The 24,844-nt window shown below is 40.8% G+C and overlaps 1 protein-coding gene across 1 annotated transcript; it reads right to left on the bottom strand.

Moving 5' to 3' along the window:
• Positions 1-1,649: 1,649 nt before the first annotated feature.
• On the bottom strand, positions 1,650-24,777 carry TOMM70 (translocase of outer mitochondrial membrane 70). Its single transcript, XM_050333129.1, has 12 exons — positions 24,517-24,777; positions 15,993-16,166; positions 14,757-14,883; positions 12,171-12,280; positions 10,698-10,846; positions 9,334-9,541; positions 8,596-8,730; positions 7,360-7,467; positions 6,144-6,260; positions 5,187-5,284; positions 4,707-4,829; positions 1,650-3,764 (listed from the first exon to the last, which is right to left on the bottom strand). The coding sequence occupies exons 1-12, from the start codon at positions 24,763-24,765 to the stop codon at positions 3,611-3,613; spliced, it is 1,752 nt and encodes a 583-aa protein (XP_050189086.1). The 5' UTR covers positions 24,766-24,777; the 3' UTR covers positions 1,650-3,610.
• Between the last annotated feature and the right edge of the window lie 67 nt (positions 24,778-24,844).

Genomic DNA, 24,844 nt, shown 5'->3' with positions numbered 1-24,844 from the left:
AAGCCACAGAGCATAAGGTGAAATGAAGATTTATTTGTTGGAAAATAAATATTAAAAAATTAACAATTTACCATTTGAGCCAAGTCTCCTGCATTAGATCAGTGCCTCCCACATACTCAACAATCTGCATCCATGATGGCATTGCTGGTCTCCAACTTCTAATTCACAGTAACTCTTATGCCTCCATTTTCCTAAACTATTCTGTCTCTCCCTCCCCTCTCTCTACTAGTTTACCATGCAGCAGCAGCTAAATACTTTGGAGCATTAAAGTAGTGCAGGACTCTCATAAGTTGACCACTGAAATTTTAAAAATGCGAAGTGCAGTCAGCAACAGACATCAGGATCTGGGGCCTGGACCCTCCCCTGGAATCCCAAATGGAGAAGATGGATGAAAATCTGTCACAAGCTACTTTGGTGAACTCAGCTGAAAAGCTGACATGAGCTCAGTCCTCTGTCAGGATAACTTCTAAGCATCTTAGTTTAGTGGGATATTTAGTAGGGTCTCAAGTGTGCTCCACTCGTAAGAAGATACAAATGGGACTGTGAGTTTTTGAGGGTTTCAATGAAAAAAAGTACACTCTCAGATCTCAGACATAATATTTAAAGAAGCCAATACTCAACCTCTGCACTGATAGAAAACAGGCACTTTTAAGTAATCATATTGTACATGTGCACCAGTATTCTGTAAGTATAGAAAACTAACCACAAACAACCCTGAAATAGTTCCAGAATTTCCACTTGCAATAATTTAAGTTCTTTTTAAAGAAATGGCAGGAAACACTAATGCCTGTTGTATTGGGCAGTGTTAGTATCACTGGGCTGGTTAAAGCAGCATCTAAGCTGCTCCTGGCAGCTCCAGAGTAAGTTACAGCGCAGCTCTTCAATGTGTGTTAGTTCTCTCTTCACTTGCAATCTGCATTTGCAGCCTAGTAATTCAAGTCACAGCTTAGAACCACAGAATATGCTGAGTTGGAAGGGACCCACCAGGCTCACTGAGTCCAACTCCTGGCCCTGCACAGGACACCCCAAAAATCACACCATGTGCCTAAGATTGTTGTCCCTGTGAACAACAGAGATTATACATGATCAGAATTAAGTTGCAAGACAACCGTATGTAGAAGCAACTTCCCAGAGTATCCCTCTAGGATACTCCTGGTTTATCCAAGTCTTCAGTACTAGATTCCTACACAATTTCAACAGTTTTGTTTTTCATTTTTTTTCAATAGCAATAATATTTGTTTCACTTCAGCTCTCGGTTTGCAAAGTTCACACGCACACCTGGCTTAAAGTAAAACCTCTGCTCTATCAGCCATTTAAAGAAAGTCCCTTTCACTAAGGGGATCCACCTGCAGACACACATTAACAAGATGTCAGTTACTCAGACTCTTAGCTTTCCTAGCTCTACTTCCTTTCCCCTGTAATCTTCAGCCCTCAGGATCATACCTCTGTGGATGACGGAATCAAGCGAAGACCGGATTTGTTGATTCCACATCTCCTCCTCCTCCTTAAAGGTTGAAGTGAGAGCAGATGATAAGGAGTCAGTCAGTATTAGTTCCTCCTAGATTTGGAGCAACATCAAATAAGCACAGAGCTCACCACAGCAGAGAGCATTTCCACCAAAACCTGTTCTTATACATGTCAGAGAGAGATACTTGAAGGTAGTATTTATTTTTTCAGTTTACAGGTGATATGTCATTTACAAAAAAATTACAGACAATGCATCCTTTCAGTGCAGTTTCAAACTAGTTCAAGAACAGGCAAAAGTCTGTGATGATTTGGAATGCTAGTAATTGACAGCACATGCTTTTTTCCCTTAATTGACTGGGTGGGGTAAGGAATGGGGTACAGGTGGGGTGATGAGGAGAAAATGCCAATGTAAATAAGGCCATGCGAATAAAAACTCCTCAGGAGAACAGGACTCCTCAGTCTGGCATATTTTTGTTCTCAGGTAATTGATGCAGAGATTGGAAGTTTGAGAAGACATTTTACACTTGTTATGTGCAGTGCCCTTAGAAGCTGCCAGTACCTTCCCATACCTTCAATTCTACACCAGTGCTATGATTTCAGATCATCTACTGAGCTAGCTAAAATAGAATGATTTAAAGCTTTATGTCTACTCTCCACCATTTGAATTCTCAACTGTAGTTGCTGGGAGAAAGGAAGGTCAAGTTGAAAATGCAAGCTGCCGCTGTATGGTGGCACAACTACAGAACAAGACAGTTTAACTACAGCATCATTCATTTCCTTAAAAGATTAAATACATTAGACAATTCACCACAAACAAATCTATGATTTCAGGATGGAAAGAAGCCCAAACTAGTGTGTCATAAATTAAGCTACATCATTTGCATGAGGTTTATCCAGCCACACCAATCCAGAGAGAGGCAAGATGGACTGACCGACTTCCGCATCAGAAAGATCAACCCAAAGCAAGGGTGAAGTTCCTAACTAAAGGAAGACTATTCCATAATTTGCCCCTCTGCTGTTGGCAGCACAGTTGCTTCCTTTCTACAGTATTTGTAATCTCAGACAAGACAAGGTCTATGGAACAAGGAAACCAGTGCAGATTCCAAATCCATTATTTGAAGTTTTAGCCTATGCTTTGTTCCTTATCTCACTCAATTCTGCAAAGGGGCTCTTAGAAGGAGCAGATCGTAACACAGCTGTCTCTGGAGACTGAAGAGAACTTAGATGGTCTGTAACATTTATGCAAAAGCATCAGAGAATACAAAGATTATATGCAAGTATGACCTTACCTTTGGGAGCCTGACTCCCAGCAGTACTTTCTGTTCTTGAAAGTCCCTCTGAACCCTCCAGAACAGCTTCCCATGACATTCAAGTAAAGACTGCTGCACAGGAACACAGCCTTTCTTCCTGCTGAAGTAGTGTTACCTGACCTCCTTCCCCAGCCAACCTTTTTTACTTGCTCTCCTAATCAGTTCTCTAGGGCTTTCTGAGGTGAAGATAAGGACTATCAAATTAATTCCCTAATATAGCTGCCACAGGACTATTTCTAAGTAAGTTATGCAGAAGGTGGAAGGGGATTTAAGGGAAGATTGTGCATGCTTGCATATATTTACAGGGATTCTCTCCACATCTACTGACTTAAAAAAACCCTCTATTATTAAAGTTTGAAAATTAATTTTTGCCTTTTTGCAAAATTAAAATCAACCCTCAAGGATTAATAGGATATAAAAAAGAAATCTATTTTACAGCACTGACTAGTATTACCTTTAAAATCAACAGGAAAAAACCCACATGCTGTATTATTATTTGATAAAGCAAAAATCGCCCACAACATAATCACCCAAAATGAACCAGTGTGAAGTTTTTATTTGCATGGCCAAAATATCTTCCTTTTGTTCCCCTGCAACTTTATTTCCCTTAACACACCTTAAGGTTTTTGCTGCAGGAGGAACAAGATGCAGCACTGCATACTTCCTTGAACAACCACTCCCACAACACCTAAACATTTAACAGATGTAGCAAATGACAACACCACGAACGGGAAAAAACTAAGTTCCACCATTCAGCATGGTCTGCAACAGCGTCTTTAGGGCTGGCTGAAGTGGGCAACTTCACTTTAGAACGCCATTTCCTCCTTGTTCCTTTACAGTGTTGGTGGTTTCAATCCATACTTCTTTGCAACTTCTGTCTGGGCATAGGCAGCATCACAGAGTGAGTAGAGGTGGGCCATCTCCATTTCGGATTTGGCCAGGTTGATAGCTTTGTTGAACATTTCAATGGCTTTATCCAGATTACCTCTGAAACAAATGAAAATTTAGTCAAATTAAGACTGCCAAAGCAATTTTTTCATCTCTGCAACATCTTTTTTCCTTCAGGACATGCACTCAGCACTGCTGACAACATCCGGAGGAACCACCATAAGAACTGAGAGAAGCTGTTACCAAGGCTAAACAACTGGAACAGCTGTTAAAAAGTCTTCCTCTCGGGAGCCCCCACGGGTGGTAGTGCCGGATAAAATGTTTTCACCAGGACACCAAGTTTATTTACTACAAAGATAACGCTGGGACAACCGAATGAACTCTCATCTCCCTTCAGAAGAGTTTGTATACATAAGAGAAAAACTCACATAGACAGAAGCACGTTATTTAAATAGCAAAAGCTTGCAAAATTTCTCATGGCAGTAGTTTAATTGTCTGTCCTTCTGATGACTGGGCATATTAAAAAAAGGTTCAACTGTACTCTCAGCTACACGCCAAACTTTAGCCCAATTGCAATACAATGTTACAGAACAGTGCATTAGTGTTTCCTCGGTACCCTGAGAACTTGCAATCTGCACTCCTTGTTGGCTGCAGGAGAGAACAGCACAGGATCTTCAGTACAAATGGCCCGTTATGTTTAAGGACAGCATCACACACAAGTGAAGCCTAGTGATGATTAAGGAAGTCACTTAAATTGCAGAAGGGATGTATTTAAACATACACAGACTCATCTGCATGTTGCCCAGAAGTATGAAAGTCACGAACATGAGAAATTGTCAAATCATAAATCAGAATTAAACCACAGAGAATTGGAAGGCTTTACCGAAGAATTACAGAACAGAAGTCAGGACTTTGGGTAAGAGCTGGCCTTGCACAGCACCAGGGAGAAGATCTTAAAACTTATGATTCATAAGGATATTTAAAGAACTACTGTAATTTCAGAAGTAACTAAGAACATTTAACACTTCAATTCAGCATTACCTTTGCACTTCAATCGTTCCCATGGTTTCATATGCAAAATCACATTTGTTATCAATCTCAATGGCCTTGCTTATGAGTTCTAACCCTTTGTCTAAGTCTTGCTTCCACTGGAGCTGAAGTAAACTAGAAGAGAAAGAAAATTTCAAACAGACTTCACGTACTCCTCCCAAAACCCTGATCATGGTAAGCAAAAGCATCCAAAATGTAAAATGCATTTCATTTCTAATGCAGGGTAGGCAGTAACTTGGTAAGTTCATTACTTTTAGAAACATGTCTAAATGAAGGTGAATGTCACCTTCAATAAGCCACGTTACCGCTTTAATGATACTAAAGAAAGGCAAATTTCTCCCAAGAAAACTTGTTACATGTTGTTTTATGAAAGAAAAAACTTCAACACAAAGCTGAAACATTCACTTCAGGTTGAATCATCTAAATATGCCAACTGCCGTCGACCAAAAGGATTGCAAACTCAGTACATACCCTTTATGAACATATGTAGTAGCATTGTCTGGCTCAAGGTCAATGCATTTATCATACATTTCATCAGCCTTGCCAAACTGCTGTTGATCAGTTAGTGCCTGCATCAAAAGAGAAACTACATGTCAATAAGCAACCAAAGCATGCACTCTGCACTGGGCTAATTCTAATTAAAACCATATTGACAATGTGTGATTGGATATAGTGGATATAGTTTTTTTATTGCAGAGCAGGTCAGGCACATCAGTTACCAGAGTTAAGGTTCAAAATTGAGGCTTCTTACGAAGAAAATTGCTGGGCTTGAAGTGCAAGAATTACTGACCCCAGTACTAGCCGTAATGAGACGTCCACAAGCAACACACTGTGTTCTGCAACTAAAAATCTTTCTAACAGACTGTACCTGGAAACCTCAATTCTTCCTTTCCAAATACACTTCTTTCAAAAGGAGAGGCATCTGTGTTACCTACCTACTTAAAATCAGAACATCTCATGCTTCACACTAAAACCAGCAGTGGGTTTTCTTAGAGAAATTACAGTCTCTGTTATGAGTGCACTCTGAACAGCTTTCTAAACCAGTACCTGCCATTTGTAGCAGAACAAAACTTTTATCCTAGTTCCACACATTTAACTCCCAAATTACCTAGAGAAACCCTGACATTCATCACGTGAGATGCCACACACATGCAGGAAGGGGGGAATCACGTAGGAATGACTTCTGTCTCCTAATAACCACCCTCAACTCATTATTCTGCTCTATATTCTGCTCCACCAATTTCCCCTCTACTTCCTCTACCCTAGAACACCCATAACCATAAATGCATGTAGCTTATACAAGACAGCACGAGTTATCTCAGAACTCAGTATCAAAAATCTCCATATATTATCTGAAGAAATGTATGTTATCCAAAGAAAAAAGTGCAAGAGAATGTAGCATTTTCTTCAAGAGAGAGAAATCCATACCTGAGCATAGAGTGCATAGCCTTCAGCACACTTTGGAAATTTTTTAATGACATCTTCAAAGCCTTTCATGGCTGCTTGCACAGTCAAAGCATTACTTCCTGTATAAGCCTGGCGATACTATTCATGAAAAAAAGGAAAAAAATTAGACACCACCACACTACAAAAAGGGTGATCAAACCTGCATCATAATAATTAAAAGTTTACATATATATACACACACATATATAGAGATATATAAAGAAGAGAATTGGGATTGTTCAGCCTGGAAAGAGGAGGCTTCGGGGTGACCTAATTGTGGCCTCCCAGTACCTGAAGAGAACCTACAAGAAATGTGGAGAGGGACTTTCTACAAGGGCATGTAATGACAGGACAAGGGGGAATGGCCTCAAACTGAAAGAGGGCAGGTTTAGATTAGATATTAGGAAAAAGTTCTTTGCTGTAGGGGTGGTGAGACACTGGAACAGGTTGCCCAGAGAAGCTGGGAATGCCACATCCCTGGCAGTGTTCAAGGCCAGGCTGGATGGGGTTCTGAGCAACCTGGTCTAGTGAAAGGTATCCCTGACCTTGGCAGTGGGGTTGGATCTGGATGATCTTTAAGTCCAATCCAGGCCATTCTGATTCTGTGACAAATTCCAGACAGTGACACGCCTGTACATTCTGGTTTGGGAACCTACCACATGTCCAAGCCTCTGGATTTGGAGAGGAAAATGGGTGAAAGAAGGAAGTCATAAGGCCTGATAGTTGTGATAGCCTCCCACTATTTCAAATGCCTAGAAATTCCAAACCTAGCATTCCTCCTTGTTCACACCATGCAAAGCTGCCCTGAGAAGATTCTTGCACACTGAGTCATTGCACTAACTTGAGATAGTTTGTTTCCAATTTCTTTAAGGTAAGAGTCTTTTACAACAGGAAAACTTTATTAAAATCAATTTTATGTGATCCAATTAGAATGAAGATTTTTTTGTTCCTCTCCCACAAAACAGAAAAAATGTCCTACTGTTTGAACAATGAATGCTTCAGAAGGAAAGCAGCAAACCCATACTACAACCGAAGAAAGTGTTGCATTATTCTTTTACCTTACTATGTTTAAAACAGAGATGTTTGTTGTTTGTTGCCTTACTTTCCTATTAAACTGGAATAAACCAGAGAAACACAGTATATTTTCCAGAACTCTTTAAAGATAAAACACCCAGATAAAGACCAGCAAGTTACCTACCAGAGCAAAACATTTCTGTGCTTGAGCCAAGGCAGAATTGGGTCGCAACCGGATACATTCATCAAAGTCTTCCACAGCCTCTTCAATTTGGTCAAGCAGAATTTTCAGCTAGCCAGAATGAAAGAAAATCCTATTTCTGTATTTCATCTGTGCTTCAGCCACTTAGGTGATAATTCAATTAGTGTCAGTTACTCATATCATCTCCAGCTCAGTTTTAGAGCTGTCTAGAAACCTACAAAACCCATAACTAAAATCACTGTCATAAAATATGAAAGCTGCCAGTGAAACTCTGGCTACATGCACAAGAAGGCAATGTCTTTGTGTGGGGATTGAGAATGCTTGCATTTTAGACTGTTGCCATTACTGCTTTAGCATTATGTCCAGGCTCCAAAGCTATGCTGCATTTTCTCAAGTCATTCTGCCTCTCTGTAGTGAACGTCTGTGCACTATTTTAACACTGAAACATTTTGGCTGTTCCAGCTTGCATTTCAACTTTTTTTGTTTGGTTGGGTTTTTTGTTTTGTTTCTGGGTTGTTTTTTTTTTTGACATTCTCATTCCTCCACAAGAGCAGAGCTCACTTCATCATTCTCTGACTTTACTGTGAAACTACAGTAAAACACTAATTTTCAATCTGCAGGAAACTTTCATTCCCTTCAATCAACACAAAGCACCATTTTTATTTCTGAGCACTAAGGAGATCCAGTGAATTCATGGAGAAAGACACCTGATCCATGGAAGTCCTCCTCACATATACAACGTAGCGTATCTGCATATGATAATATTCCTTTTTTACTGCCAGCACTATTCATATTACAGGTCAGTGGAAGCAGGCCTTTTTAGGTCTAGAAATTAGTCAAGGACACAGCAGGGACGAGCTGAACAGATGCAAGTCTAGGCCACACCGCTGCAGGTGTTTTCAGGAGCACGCTGTAACAAAGCTTCCTCCTGTGCAGATGCTGCTCTGCCATTCAGGCCCCTCCCCAGAACAGCCTCTGTACTTTTTTAAGTCAGAGTTCATACTGATAGAGAGCTGAAACTCTGTTGCTCTGTATTCTCTTCTATAGCTACAGAAATAAACTGCTTCTGCCTGGCCTGCACCTGAGAGTTAGACTGTGTGTTTGTTCCCCAAAAGTTCCCACTCAAGAGTGCATGTCTTTCTGCCACAACCAGTATAAAGTGGCTCCGATGACGTACTGATCATTTGTCCTTTTAGCATATATGGAAATATTTCTTACCTGTCCTCGATGGTGGTAAACATCTGCATTCTGAGGATCAATATCAGCAGCCATGTTAAAGTCTTGTGTGGACAGCACAGGCTGCTGCTGCTGCATATACATACTGCCTCGTTTGATCAGGGCATTAGCTCGGAGCTGTAAAACATGGTCAGAGAAGCATCAGCCACTCTGGTGTTCCTCCACATTTAAGGCTTCATTTCAATCAGAAAGTAAATCTTTCATTTGACTAGTTTCTCCCAGTGACAGATTTTAATTATTCTAAGCAGAAATAAGTTTCATATTATTATTTACATTTATTTATTTCTAAATAAATCAACTCCCTTACTTAATTTCGAATATGTCAGCCTATGCTTCCATCTCAGTGGATTTTCACACCTCCCCCAAAATCCTTTTTAATTCTTATCCTTACAGATAAATCAATGTTTTTTGAAGCAGCTGAATATGCAAATGAAATTAATGTTTTTCACTTATCTATGAACTTATTTTTCAGAATGGATAAAGCCTCCAATTTGTAAAACTTCTTCTGTTCTTTAGTTTGTACTACTTAGCATCTCAAAAACCAACAAGCCCTTGAAAAAAACAATTTGTCAGGAATAAAAATACAAAACAGTAAATAAACAAGAACACTTCCATCAAAATATCTGAAAACCTGGGAAAACAGCTTCTTGAACTATATTGCAGGTTTATCACCTTAACTTCTCAGCCCCAAACTACCATCCAGCTGTGACAGATTCTTACCTTCACATTGGCATCTTCCATGCTGATGACCTGATCTAGGTCTGGTTTGGCAGCACTTGCATTGCCAATAAGTAAGTAGAAAGTAGCTCGCAGGAGCAAAGCTTCTGCCATGTATTTTCCCTTCGCTTCAATTTCTTTTGTGCTTTCACTGATGATTTTGTCATAGTTCTCTTCTTCCATATATTGTTTTGCTCTCAAATAGCCAGAGCTGTAAATGATGTAAGAACAGTTGTATATCTACGTGCATTCACTGGACACTACAATCTCAATTCAGATTTTTCATTAAATCATTACAAATAATAACTTTTGCTGCACTGGTGTAACACCAGCACAGTTCCACTGACACATCCATTCCTGGAGGGAGCCATCACAGACGGGAAACAATTTAGCAAAGAACGGCCAAATTACATTGGAAATAGAGAAGAAAAATGTTTTATAGCTTTTGAACTTGAGCTTCATTTGTCCCTTGGTTTTTGTTTTGTGTTTTGTTTTTTTTTTTCACATGAAGAACAGCAACAATCTCTGCCTTGAAACAAGAGGGCTGGGGTGGAATTCCAGGTCAGGAAAACTGAAATATTACGCCTAGCAATCTGCAGCTTATATGTGGAAGAATGGATTTCACAGCAAAAATTACAGTAAGCACAGTCTTGTTTCCAGCTGTGTCCTGGATTCAGTGAATCTGCCTGTAGATCAGGACATTCTATCTTACTTTAAAAGAAAATCATAATGCCGTTTGCAATGGTTTCCATTAGTAAGATAGCAGTGCTATCTTCCAAAAATAAACTCAAAAGCAGCACAGTAAGTTAAAGAACCATTTATGTGTTGCTCAAGCCCCACTAAAAACCCCAAACAAAACAGCTCTCAAGCTTTTCTGTGTCAGAACAAACTTCTCATTTATGGGCAATTTGATTCCAGGAAGACAAAACACCCTTTCGGGCTCAGCTGCTGTAAATTCATAGTTTTCATTTAAAAATATCCTTTTCCTAGCTTGTCTTCTCCCTTCCAATCCAAAGGCTAACTTGTTCTCCTCATTGGAAACACTCCTTTGGTGTAAAATATTCCTCTCTCCAGAAGCACCATTCAGCACTCTCCAGTCTAGTAAATCTCCTAAGATTTACTATCATACTGTAGTAAATATTCAGCATAACTTCCCAATCTCATTGTCCTTCCTCTGTTTAGTGAAAGTTTGGAACTAGACAGTCAGCTTTCACCCATGTTTCATTTTTAAAACTGATATGATTTATCATGGGATTTCTCATGCCAAGTACTATAAAAACAGCAGCACATTACACTAAATAAAATGTCCAAATCACTGCAAACTTAATTCCAACACCAAACAATTCCCAACTGTATTGCACACTCACTTCTCTTTTACTTCAGAAGCTTCTCCCTCCTTATCCTTATCTTCATCTGATTTCTCACCCTTAAGCAAAGGTTGGGAGATTATATCATCTGTGAAAGAACTGAAGTAGGATTTAATGAACTGTGGTGAGGGCATCAGAGGCTCCCGATTCTGAAACAGAGAAATGCAATTTCAAGTAATTACACGGTAAATTCAGACGGTAAAGACAGAAACAAATGTGATTTAAAAAAAAAACTGATGCAAGAACCAATGTATGACTTTTCACTATCTCATTTGATGGTCTGATATTTTCCATTTGCCAGTTTGACGTTTAGGGATTCTTTAAGCTTCAGATCCCAGTGCAATACCCATCACCAGTGGAAATAAAGTGAAGACATTCCAGGGAGGAAGGAGATAATAACTTTCTGCATATGTGGCTAGAAATGAGGACTCTTAGGATATCATAAGATATTGGGTAGATGTACTAAGGCAGTAAGTGTGCACATAAATTGGGTGAAAAATCCAAGCGTGGTGGTTTAAGCATGAGCCTAAATTGGAGTAGATTCTGAACAGCAGTTTGCTCTTTTCTCCAAGAGCAGTTTGCTCTTTCTCTCGGCCAAGAGAGGCTGCTGTCTATCATTACAATGGAGACCAACGAGGCAATATCCTAGTTCTATGTGGAACTTGGCCCAGATACGACACATTTTACCAGAAGTCCCAGAAGCAACACCTCTCAGCTGCAGAATCCTTTCTACAGCCAAAAAATATTTCTTGCTTAAAATAAACACTGCACACAAAAATGACAATTCAGTCTCTCCTGCATGAAAACACTGAATGCACTCTTCTGAAGCACATCTATTTTGTGATGCTGCCACCACCACACTAATAGCATAACTCATTTTTGCTATCTTGACACCACATATGTATGTGAGTTTCCGTAGGAAAGAAATTCAGCATCTCAAAACCAACACGGATTTCAGTACTTCTACTACCATCAAAAAACAAGGAAGAATGTTTTAATAACAAGCAAGAATGTATTAATACCTGTTGTAAACCTACAGCCACTTCAAATGACTGCTCCTGGCTACCCCTATACTTCCACAGCTCTCTTTTCTGCAGTTTCCAAACATTCATGCAAAGAAACCTGTTCCAACACATCCAGTTTCCATTTAGTTGCAAGCTCAGAAAAGCACTAAGTAGGGCAGCACACCATCTCAGGGAGTCTCCTCAATGTCAGAATAAATTTGATTACTAAATGGAAACAACTGTCAGAAGTAGATCTCTCTTCCTACTGAGGATTCAAAAACTTTGGACAGGTCCCAAAGGAAAATCACATTGGTACAATAGCAGCTTTGTACCACACAGTTTGTGCTGCTTCTTACACTTCAGCAGATGAAGACAGTGACTTGTTCACAACTGCCAGAATGCCAACAACCAACGCTTCAGCAACCAGTCAGGTGAAATAACAATTTCTCAGCAATATCACAAGTCCTACCTTGTATTTCTCTTTGGCCTTTTCTTTTCCCAGGAGTTTAAGAACTTTATCAGCTAATAACATACTTTGCTGGTTTTGGAAGGCTTCTAAAATGCAGACTGCAGTGACATCTAGGAAACAACATACAAGAGTGAGATTAAAGAAATTTGGATAGTCACTGGAATATGACAAAATGTACCATTGTTGTAATTAATATACATCCTGTTCAAGGGCAATAGCCAGTGTCCAGTTTGCTGTATTTACCAAGACACCAATTTGTACCCAAAATGATCTTCCTGGGATAAAAGGACTTCATGATAGTGAATGAAAGAAATTAAATTTATTTTTCTCTTCCTGTTTTTATCTAGAGACAGACACACTTAGATGGACAGTGAAAATTTATCCCTCCATCAGGGGCTTCCCCCATTTTGAAAATTGGAGGATATTAATTATGTTCATAATATGTTTACATTAAATAAAAGTACTAACACAGCTTCTCTTCTGGGACTTGTGCTACTTTTCTACTTTTAAAATTCTCAATCAGTCTCATCACATCTCACTTCTTCCTCAGTTTAAGAAATCTTCCCACATTATATCTCAAATTTTTCTGCTCACCTCCATGACTTTGGAACAGAGCAAGGTGAAACACCTTGCCGGCCCATTTAAAGTGCCAACCCGTATCACATGGCTTTCATTCACACACAGAAACCTCTGCAAAAGTTAACCCACTGCTGCCTGAACCAAGCTTTGCAGTGTGAAATGCACTGCAATGTGGGTGCACTGTTTCTCTGGATCCTCTAGTTAATGCAAAACTACCATGGTTTTTACCTGTTTAATTTTCATTTAAACATCAGTGAAGATGAACTGAGTTTGGCCTTGAAATTCAAGCAGTGTATTGCCTGAACAAGCTTGAAAAGCAAACATCTTACCCTGGAGTTTTAGTATGGTCTCTAATTCTACACTGCTACAGGGACCGTAAAGCCATCAGTTTTGCAGAAACTCCCTGCAACTCTGGCATGGTCAGGATGCACAGGGGAGTCCCCAGGAAAACGCCCAGAAAGAGCAGCTGTACAACCTCAGCAGACATGCTCTGCCCAAAGCAAACTGGTGCCTGGGCTTGGGTGCAGCAGCAACACCTCCCCAAATTACACTGCCAGGGATCACTGGAGGGTTTTTTTGCTGGTAGTGGAAGGGTTTTCTGGGGTTTGTCTGGTTTTGATTTCCTCCACTGCGTGGACGTACCCTACTTCCTGGGATATTACTGGCTGTATGGTTGATAGGTAAAAGCAGAATTACAGAAAAACTCTGTAGTTCACAAAAGGCAAGAAAATTTCAGGTCTGAAAAAACTGCAAGCTAAAAATCAAACACAAACAAAGGCTGAAATGATTGTCACCAACATTACTGCTATTGACATAAAAAAACAAGTTACATTTAAAAGCTGTTCTACTGTCACAGGGACACTTGATCTCTCTTGGGGCTTTTATCAGCTGGCAGTTTGTCACAACTCCATAAGGTTTTACATTTTATGATAGCACTCTGGAAGTGCAGCTGATAGTGACTGCAAAGGAGTACCTAAATGAACTAAGTTGTCCTTTTCTATTTACTATGGTCTTAAAGGGCATAAAGGCATTCTGCCAGCAGATAAACAGACAGATGGATAAAATTTCCACATCTTATTTACCTCCTAATTTAGCAGACCTAATTCCTAGCTGTTACACATCATGAAACTAATTTAACAGTCAGATTTGCCAGTCAAAGCATTGCCTTATTTTCTGTCCTTCTTTGATAATGAGCACAGCTGAAAATTTAACTTGCCTTTTAACCTTTCATCATCAGGAATGATTTGACTTGATGAAATTTATATGGGTCCTTTCAAGCAGTGTACTGTAGTTCAAAACTGCCCTGAGACAACACACCTGACCTGTACTTCTTGTAAATTTCCATGGCTTCTCAGTCACATCTTCCTGACAGTTTAAATTGTATTCTGTTTAGGAATAATATTTGGAAGGATTTGACACAGCAGTTTCTGCCAAATATGTAGCACTAATATTTAAAAAAAAAAATTCAATCTGTTCCAATTTTCATAAGCTATGCACCAGAACCAAATTCAACTGAAGCTGTTTTCCCTCTAAAACCTGTCCACTGCATTTAAATGACTGTAATACTCTTATTTCTGATGATTTATCTCCACCTGCAAAAGCACCCTTGTTTCTGCAGTAGCATAATTTCTCTAAAATAAACAGGTAAGAAGAAGTTTGTTAACTGCATGGAAATAGAACGACTGTTGTCTGGGTTATCCACTCAGCACGTTAGATGAATTCTATCCTAAAATGCCAGGAGTTTCCTGGAAAAAGAATACCTTGGGTGGCTACAATAACATGGATTTCTCAGAAGTTATTTCAGATGTAAGCAGACTAGAGCTTGAGAAATGTAAAAAGGTTTCTTCTGACAAGAGAAGAATATGTATTTGCTGTAGCCATGAATGGTTTTAATAATTCTGTATTACCATAGCTACAGAAGTAAACCCCAAAAAATTCCAGAAGTCACCATCTCCAAAGCACCAGAGTTAATTCCACTTTTTAGCATGCACATCATGAGACACTCACCTTCTAAACATTCCTTCTTATTGTCTAGCTTCTCATGGGCCTTTGCACGCCTGAAGAGAGCTTTTACATATTTAGGATTAAGCTCAACAGCCTTTGTGCAATCTTGTGCCACTTCTGTCCATTTTTGCTGTGGGGAGAAGAACGAGACAGTGAGAGAGGCCCCACTCAGCCCCACACACCGTGTCAGCCTGTCACAACCAGCTCCAGGGTCACGTGCACCTGACAGGAGCTGCAGCTCCCAGGGCTCTGGTTCTACCTGCTGGCTTCTATTTCTGCAAGTTTCTCAGTAAGAAACTACCTGGCCACCACTGTAAGCCACCTGTACCTGAAAAGCAACAGAGCAGAAAAGGAATTCCTACAGAAAAATTAACCCAGACAGTTGAGTTCATGTAAAGGTGCTTGCAGGAGGTAACATTGGGACTGAGAGACTGGTATAAAACAACTAGAAGGAAAAAAGATGGAAATATAATGAAAACAAACAACTTTAACAAAGTGCTAAAGCACTTTTTAGACAAAAAAAAAGTTATTTCAAAACAGGCTTTCCTGATAGAGGGACCACACATATTTGGGATTCATTATGGCATGAATTTGTGTTAGGCAAGAACTGTTTTATCTCTCCTCCAACACCAGATTTATCTAATCAGTCTCTCACTTGATACTTCAGCCTGCACAAAGCCAATTTTTCCACTCCTTTATAAAGCTGACTAACTTGACCTCATAAGCAAATCTATGATACTGTAATAAGCAACACTGATTGACTTCTAAATCTAATACCAAGTACACTCAGCTATCGAGTAAATGTTACTTTCCCATGTGTGAAATTTAGGTCTTGGCCTTTAGACGGTTTCTATGATTTCTTTTTTTAAATCTTGAAGTAGCATCCTTCCAAAATATTTGGCCTTTCACCCAACAGTTAAAGAAACCCTCTAGTAGAGAAAAGCAAAATCAACTTATATAGAAGAAAATTGTTCCAAAGGATAAGAAATTAAAACTTTGTCTTAGAAGAACAGGATGTATAAGAATTATATAAGATAGCCTGAGAGTAGTTCACAGAAAATAATTTTATTTATATGTAGAAAAGTATGATGAGCTAGTGAAAAACAGCGGCAAGCAACAGCATCTTGTGAAGGCAGTAGATATCATCACCTGGGATCTTTCAGTGGACACAAGTGACAAAATACAAAACTGACAATGCTACGTTTTTGAATAAACACATGTTTATCTCTAATTTCTTACCAGCTGTTCATAGGCAGCAGCTCTATTTTGATAGAAGGTAGAAAGATCAAGGTTTTTCTCAGGAGGGCACAGGCTGATAGCCTCAGTATAACACTGAATAGCAGACTCATATTTTCCTGCTTTGAAGTACTTGTTTCCTTTGTTCTTGGCTGCTTGGGCTCTACCAAGAGGGCTCTGAAAAAGAAAGTGATAGGTCAGTTCAAATAAGGAAAGCACCACATCACACAAACTATGCACTTAAGGGCTGATCTTCAAAGGTATAAAAATGGATCTGAGTGGTAAACTCTAGCCTAGACTTTTGGAAAATATCACTGACTTCATTCCCAGGAAACAAACAACAGATTTTCTTTTGCAAGTGTATCAGACAGGAGACAACCTTTTGAAAAGATTCACTACAATGGTATTAAACAGTGCAGTGATTTCTGTTTGGAAAGCTAAAGAGATTGTAATCTTACACAGCTGGTGATCAGAAGAACCAATGAGGTAAGTTATTTCTCCAAAGACTAAATGTGCAAAGACAACAAAGCCCTCAAAGCGATTGAAATAGAAGGGTTTCCTATAAATATATATATATATAAATAAATATAGCCTATAAGACCAGAGGTGACCCATCAGACTATGAATTAAATATGGAAAACACTTTGTGGAAAGACCTACTGAGCAAAATAAATAAAACCTGTCAGGAAAATAAAGCTCCTCTGCCTTTTATACACTAGACAAAATTAACTAACTTTATAGCTGACTCCTCTACAGCTTCACACACTTTGCTTTATCCAAGGAGAAGTGCTGGACCATCACTATCTTAGCAGAGGATGGGACACTTTGCTAACTGGCCTGAGACCCTGCTAAGTGCATCTTTGTGTTCTGCACCACATGTTGATCCTCTGTATTTCCACAAAAACTAACACTGCTACCTGTAACCCCTAGACTTACAAAAGTTATCAAGTGCTGTGGTTTATAAGGAATCAGATGTAAAAATGCTCTCTTTACCAAAGGGGTATGACCCACATTCAAGAAATACAGAGCTGCAAAAGATCCTAACCTTGATCTTCTGGGTTTCTGCTCCTATTTCACAGCCCAGTTTCAAGGATCAACATTTTGAGGCAGTTCTGGCTAAGCTGCCTGACCAAAATGAACAGACGACTGAGCACACACATGCCATTCTACTGGCCTCTCTGAGGAGGGATAGAGTACAGACTGGGGGCAGTAATGCCTAAACAACAGCTGCAGGATTCACACATCTCACCTGCTTGGAAAAGATCATCTAGGATTTGTTGGAAACTGTCAATGCAGCTCTCCGACCATACTTCTGCCTTCTCTACCCCCTCATCCACCACCAGCACCAAACTACACCCAGACCGCTGTGCAAGACAAATTTGAAAGCCTATTTGCATTTCATCTGCCTGTTCCCCTTCATGTCTGCTCACTTCATGCCAATCTGACCATTTTTAGCATCTAAGTGATTTTTAAAACTGAAAACCTGAAGGGAAGCCAGACGTTGCTGTACAGCCTGTCTTTTAAGGCCTGAATTCCAATCCTGGCATGAGAGAATAAGATAATGGGTAGTAGCCTTAGTTCCTACATAAAAACAGGCATCCAAATAGAACAAAAGTATCTTACAGGCCCTTGCCTGAGGGGAGACTTACAAGTGAAACCATAAAAGGGAGAGAATTTCTTAAATATCCCTACTGCCACAATAGCTCTTCTCTCACAAGTCACTAATCACTGGGCTTATAGGAAATCAATCTGCACCATCTTTATTGTTCACAGAACAAAACAACCTACATGGCTTTCAAATTTTTTCTATTGCAAGACTTTAAATTGATAAAAGGTTATTAACTTCACTGGTTACACTGGTGTAACTGGTGTTTGCAACTCAACGGATATATAAGCCAGAATTAGAGTGCAAGTATTTTTACTGAAAGCCAAGTAACTGCGTATCTGATAAGTTGTTTCTTTAGAACTGAAACTGAAGTCCAAAAAGGTTAAATTTATTTCAAGTATGTCCTAAATTTAGCTCAAAATACAACAATGCTTCTCTTTTAACTAAGGGAAGGGCAACATGCACATGCAGCAAACTTAAATGCGTGAAAGTCAGCTTGAATTTCTCCTTCTGCATTTCTACAGCAAACCCTTTGTGAAACGATCTACAAAATTCAACGCTGTTCCTATTAACTTAAATCAAAAAAAACAAAACACAACACACAACATAGGCTACATTCATACATGTGTTCCCAGAATGAAAATTATTTAAGACTGCAGAGATTAGGTCTACGCTGCGACTAGATTACTGCTTTGTGAACACTGCCAGCTCCTTCAGCCCAGGGATCTCCTACCCCAGTACGTGCCCCAGGCTGAGCGGTGCATGTGCCCCAACCCATGCACTTTGACCGCCCTGCACGACAGCCCTTGCACAGACACGAGTTACAGATGAAAACTACTGGATAACAGGCAAACGCAATGGCTGCTCCAGTGGCAGGTGTGGGATAGGAATTTAACTGGAAGCGAGACATCTGTAGGTCTGGGGCTGTCACTGCTGGTTCTTGGGAAGCATCAAGTCTTCAGACAAGCCTAAGTGCCCTCAACAGAGACCAAAAACTTCAGAGGCTATGAACGTGATGTCCAAGTTATCAACATTAGTAACTCTGTTATCAGAGTAAGCCTTGAGCAACAGTTGCAGGACTGCAGAGCACACAACCAGCTACACAGAACTGAATCACAGAATATGTGCTGGCTCCACTCTCTGCTGCACTCCTTGCGTGATCCAAGAAATTTAGGGGTAAGGAATCAGGACTTGGAGCACAACACGCTGTTATGTAATAAAGTCATCAGTAATGCCCATGGCAAGGAAGAAATCAATTTGTTTGTTTGTTTGTTTATGCTGCCTTAAACTAGACTCCTAGCTCTCGGAAGTTTTATGTCTGCAACCTTAGTCAAACTACTCTGCTGTAGCCCTTGGTATGCACACCACCAAATGCAATGTATGTTTTTGTTGGGTTTGGGTTTTGGTTTGGGTTTGTTTTTTTGGGGTTTTTTTGCTGTGTTGTTTTGGGGGTTTTTGGTGGCTGTTTACTTTATAAGAAAATATTAAACTCACATCTCATTATATGCTGCAAAACATTTTCGTGATAGCACAAATAAGAATATGAAAATTAACTGTTAACATAACACTGGTTTCTGAAAGTTTGTGAAGTCTTAAATTTAACCCTGACAAGATTTCTAAGCAATTTTTAAAATATTTTTCTTAGCCCTCCAGCCCTTCTCAGTTGCTACCAGGATGTACACAAGAGGTGTACATAAGAAACTGATTATACAAGCAAACTTCACGTACCTCACGCACAGGTAATGGAAAAAATCTCACTTCTTCCACTTTCTTGCTAAAGTAATGATTCTAGACATTATTTTCTAATTTCACTGCTTCTCCTCACCTGACCCATTGCCATTCTATGTGGTGCACTGGACACCTCTTACCCCCAAGGTGAAGGTCTATATAGAGCAAGAAAAACTCTCCCATTTATCACCTTCTGGTCTAAGAATCTGTGCAACAACCAAACCTCAGTAAAACGAATGTAAGTCCACAGTAAGTTCAAAACAAATAACTCAAAAGTTATTTGCAGTTAACCAAAAAATAACATCTCAGAACTGCTCTCAGCAACTGTTCATTAACAAGTCTTAACAGAGTTTAAGCCAAAGGACATTTGTGTGATTGAGTTGTCAGTTATTCAGGTAACTAAACAAGCAGATCGCTACCTGTCTGAAGACTAGAGAGCACTGACAAAAATTTCTTAGCAGCTACTTTAACCTCAGCAAACAGGTCTTCCTCACAAAATGTTCAGAAATCACATGCAACAGCAACTTTACAGCAACAGACAGCCAACAGCAAGAATAACAATGCTTAGTAACCCCCAACAATTCAGAACTTTATATATTTGAGGGAGACTGTTATTCAAAGCAGGACAAGAAATTTCCTGCCAGCCAATGATGACAGTGATTCACAACAGAAGCATGAGCAGAGAGTTTCAGCATTTTCTTTTGGCTGAAAAGGATTTGCATGAGCCCTTGTCTGACAGATGACATGGAGGGGGACTAGTGTTTCAGCCATCTTAATTCAACTCACAAAAAAATAAAGCCCTGGTCTAGACCTCTTTTTTCCTCTCCAAGTGAGAGGATCCTCTTGATGAGGTACCAAAAAAAAAAGTGTTCTTTTGTGAACACTTATTTCCCCCCCCCTTTTATTTTTTGGACTAAGGTTCATTTCATCTTCTTTCGAACCTATACTGAAAGGCATTAACTGAGTAAAAATTGTTTTAAGAGTCTCCTTAGTACTGAAACAACTATGAGAAAAAGCGTGTTTATATGAGCCCAAGATGTAAATTCAGAGTGCAAGCAAGAATGTATTTATTAGTGAGAAATAACGAAGCTCAAGTTTACAGTACACTTTGACAACGTTCTCAGTCACCATCCTGTTAAATGAATTTGCCATTCACACCTACCACGAATAAGCAAACTGCACAGGAGATGACAAGAGTCTAACAACTGTTCTGCTAGTATACACACATGTAAGGGTTTTCTACACCTGTCCACTACAGCTGGCATCAAACAGAAGACTTAGAGTAGGTCGATAGAGACATTTATTAGGCAACAGGTGCACAGTACAATAGAAATTACTTTTTACATACTTTGCTTAGATCAATTCAGAGTAAGTACCAAGATGAGTATATGTAGGCAAAGGGGTTCCATTTGATCATACCCTGATCTAACGACACAGCAGTGAGAGAGGCAACACTCAGCAATTGCCATTAAAACAGACAGTGGAAAGAAGCCACACTAGTAGGCTGCTGATCCCGATATGTGGCAGCACACAAGCCAAGGAGTTTGGTCACATTCACCCACCACTGCACTCAAGGACTGTATTCAGCTCACAGGAAAATGTGCAAAGACAATGAACTGCTGTGGACCCAAATGGTTTTGTTTGCAGTACACAAAGCCACTGGCTGACCTCCTCACATACCAAAACTACAGGGTTACTCCATGAACTTGCTGAAAGATTTAAGGGGTGAGATTCAGACTAGCACAGAGTTGCAATAGGAAGTGATTTCAACTTAAAGAGAAAAAAAAATACTGAAGCAACCAACACATTAACTCACTGACTAACCAGTGCTCACTCCTGCCAGGCAAGGATAGTATAAAACTATTCCGTGACACCTTGAAGGTATCACGGAATAAGTGAAAAAACATGAATCAACAAAAGCAATAAATGCGAAGTACTCCATGTTTTAAAGTTATGCAATATTCACTACAAACTAGGAGAGCACGTAAAAAGCAACAGCTTTTACTGAGTAACCATAACACATTCCATTGAAATTATAAGAAACGATGACAACTTCTGTAATTAACAGATGCAATTTGACTTTACAACCTTTGAGTCATCCATAGATGCAGTTTTATCATCATCACTTAACTGGTCCAATAATACCAGTTTACTGTGCTGTTGAGGAGCTGTGCTTACAGGAGAAGGAATCTCAAAAGCAGTTCAGCTTTTCCCAATATAGCACCTATGCCAGGGGCTCCTGCCAACACAATGTCAGTCACAGCTCACACACTTGACCAGTGCATCAATGCCAGGAGAAGCCTCAAGTGCAGACACAGCCTGGGAAAAAAAATGTGAGGCCTGTGCAGCAGGTAAAAGGAAAGCTTGAACTGCATGCAAAATAGTAACAAGTCTGAATAAAGAACAAAGAAGATTTTAGAGCCTGCGTATTTTCAAAGAACAAAGAAATAAAAAACAAGGTCGTGTCTTCAGAAACAGTGAACAAAGCACCAAATGGATACAAGGGCTGATTGAATGAAATGCACAAAAAAGTATGAGCCCTTAGTTACATTTATGAGTAAAAGAATAGTTAGCTGACACAGCTGTTGGTAGTGAATTCATTACTGACCTTTCTGAAAGACTTCTCGCTTGTGTTTCGACTGAATGAAGTACTGGCTCTTATTCACTGTGCAGATTTGTATGTGAAATCAGATTGAGCTTAAAAAAATACCCTATCACATAAAAAAGGCAGACTAATACAATGCAGGTAGTTTTACAAGTAAAGTATCCGCATCATTATATTTTCAATCAAGGGTATATCAATAATAGACATAACTAATAAAATATGAGGGGAAACATGAAATCTACATGGAATCATCACTTTGGATATGAACAACAGGAAGAGAATCCTCCACACACACATAAAGCAGTCAAGGGAACTTGCAGTCACATTAATTTTCCTGCTGCAGCCATATTTTGAGCAGCTAGACAATTATGTCATCACTCAAATCTGGTAACTTCTTCTACAGTTTTTCCTAAAGTAGTATTGCTCATTTTTTTACAGTGTAAGCAATTACATTCTTCAAGGAACTCTGGGTCATACCACTCAATTTAGATGAATAGTCTTCCAGTATTTCAATTTGTGGAGCAATCTGAAAGACCTAGACAAACAATATTTTAAACCAAATGCTATGTGTTTTAAATGTTTTAAGAGCTTGCTTCAAGTACAACTGCAGAATGACTACAAACCATTGGATTTTATATTCTGGAATTCAGAAACACTATCAAGAAACCCAGAGTGAATATACTAACTGGGAAGCCACTGCAGCTATACAAAGGTCACAGGCAGGCTGCAAACCAGAGCTCACACCTAGCAACCACACTCCCATAAATGTGCCAGATGCTGCTTGCAGCCACAAGCCAAAATTACCATGGTAAACAAAGTCTGAATTTGTCCTCTGTACAGGACATGCTCAGTACTGTGTGGTGCCTGGGAAAGAACAAATCACTGCATTCAAGAAACTGCCTCAAGGTCCAGCATAGGTTTTACAGCTCACTATGCTTCCAGGAATGCCCGAGGGTAGCCATGATTCACTAGCTAGGGAAGTTGCCACCCTCCTCACCACTCCCAAGTGTTCCTGCCACTGCCCGCCCACACACTGATCTTCATCACCAAGGATCAAAGTCAAAACCGACTTTTTCCAGTCTTGGAAGCCGATTTTTTTCCCTCCTTCTCATTTCAGATGGGAAGTTTAAACTGTCATCTGACAATTCAAAGCGTTTTGAACAGTACACAAAAAGGGGAAAAGAAAATGCCAGACAGGATTTTCTTAACAAAACTAATCAGTTTGTTAAATCCATCATTTTAAACATGTTTGTAAACTGCAACCTCACCTCAATAATGCACAATGACAATGTACTTCTGTGACAGCAGGTGTGCAAAATGCCTCCTTAGATGCATTTTTCCACATACAGATATGCAAGAGAATTATGGATTTGATATGGACTCCAATATTGCCTGTTGTCCTTCAGTTTTTACATAGACCATTATATCTGAAAATTCTCAGAATGGTAATTTACAACAGAATAAATATAACTTTTGAGGGCATGTCTACTTAGGCAAACTCTTCCTGAAGTCTGTTACTTAAACTGTAATGGTTTTAGTATTTTTATGGAACATGTTTCATTTCAAAATTATCTTGATTGTGTTTTCTTTCTCTCTCAGACTAACATGCAACAGATCACAAATTTCCTTTCCAAAATACTGTTCCCAGACACAACTTACCCACAGCTATTCTACACCTCAGAAGCAGAGGAATGTTTCCCTCTCAGCAGAACATTGCCAGAGTCACGTTCACCCAGCTGATGTGAACTTCACAACAAGACGTGTTCAGCAAGGCGCTTTTCCATACACTAGTCCCACCAGGACTAGAACAAACACAGTGGGAAAAAGCTAATCCCAACTGCTGCGAGGTGAGGGCAGAACTGTGATCAGGAACTACGAGTCACGCCGGGCGACCACAGAGAGACACGCAGCCCCTGGGGGAGTCCAGAGGGTGAGGGAACTGGAGCATCCCTCTTACAAGGAAAAGCTGAAGGAGCTCAGTCGGTTCAGCCTCGAGACGGCTGAGAGGGGACCTCATTAACGTGTATAAATATCTGAAAGGAGGGTGTAAAGAGGACAGGGCCAGGCTCTGCTCGGTGGTGCAGAGCAGTAGGACAAGAGGCAACGAGCAGAAACCGATGCACAGGAAGTTCCTCCTGACCACGAGGAAGAACTTCTTTACTGCGCGGGTGACCGTGTGCTCGAACAGGTTGCCCAGAGAGGGTGTGGAGTCTCCTTCCGTGGAGAAGAACCGTCTGGGCACAATCCTGTGCCATGTGCTCTAGCACGACCCTGCTTGAGCAGGGAATTTGGACCAGACGACTCACTGTGGTCCCTTCCAACCCGATCCATTCAGTGACCTGCCGGGCGCGTCACGCACAGCACGACCAGGATGCCACCCGAGCTCCATCCCCTCGCACGCCTCCCTCCGGTACCGGCACTCCAAAAGCCGCTTCCTGGACCATTCCGGCCGCCCACCCGGCCCACCCTCCACCCTGCCGCAGATCGCAGCCGGGCACCCCCTCGCCGCCCCAGCCGGGACCCCGACCCCGGCCCTGGCCCAGGCCCCCAGCGCCCGGCGGGGCGACGCCGCCGGTCGCCCCGCTCACCATCTCCTCGTGGCCGGGCCCGTCGGGCTGCCCGGAGCCTCCATCGCCGCCGGGCCCGGGGCTCGCCCGCCCCTCGGGGGTCTTCCTCTCGCTCGCGCCCTTCCCGCGCCGCGCGGCCCGCCGCCCCCACAGGTAGATGGCTCCGGCGCCCAGCAGGATGGGCGCGCCCAGCACCAGCGCCAGCTGCCAGCGGGACAGCCCCGCGGGGCCGCCGCCGCCCGCCGGCTCCACGGGCTTCGAGGCGGCCATGACGCCCGGGCGGAGCAGCGGGAGGAGGCTCAGCGGACACGCGGGGCTCGCCGGGAGCGCGGGGCTGAGCCGAGCCGCG

The sequence above is a fragment of the Myiozetetes cayanensis genome, unplaced genomic scaffold (assembly GCF_022539395.1).
Source record: "Myiozetetes cayanensis isolate MyiCay16 unplaced genomic scaffold, myiCay2020 scf5-8, whole genome shotgun sequence".
Classification (NCBI taxonomy): domain Eukaryota; kingdom Metazoa; phylum Chordata; class Aves; order Passeriformes; family Tyrannidae; genus Myiozetetes; species Myiozetetes cayanensis.
The sequence above is the reverse complement of the archived record's forward strand: the minus strand, read 5'-3'. Positions and strand labels throughout refer to the sequence as shown.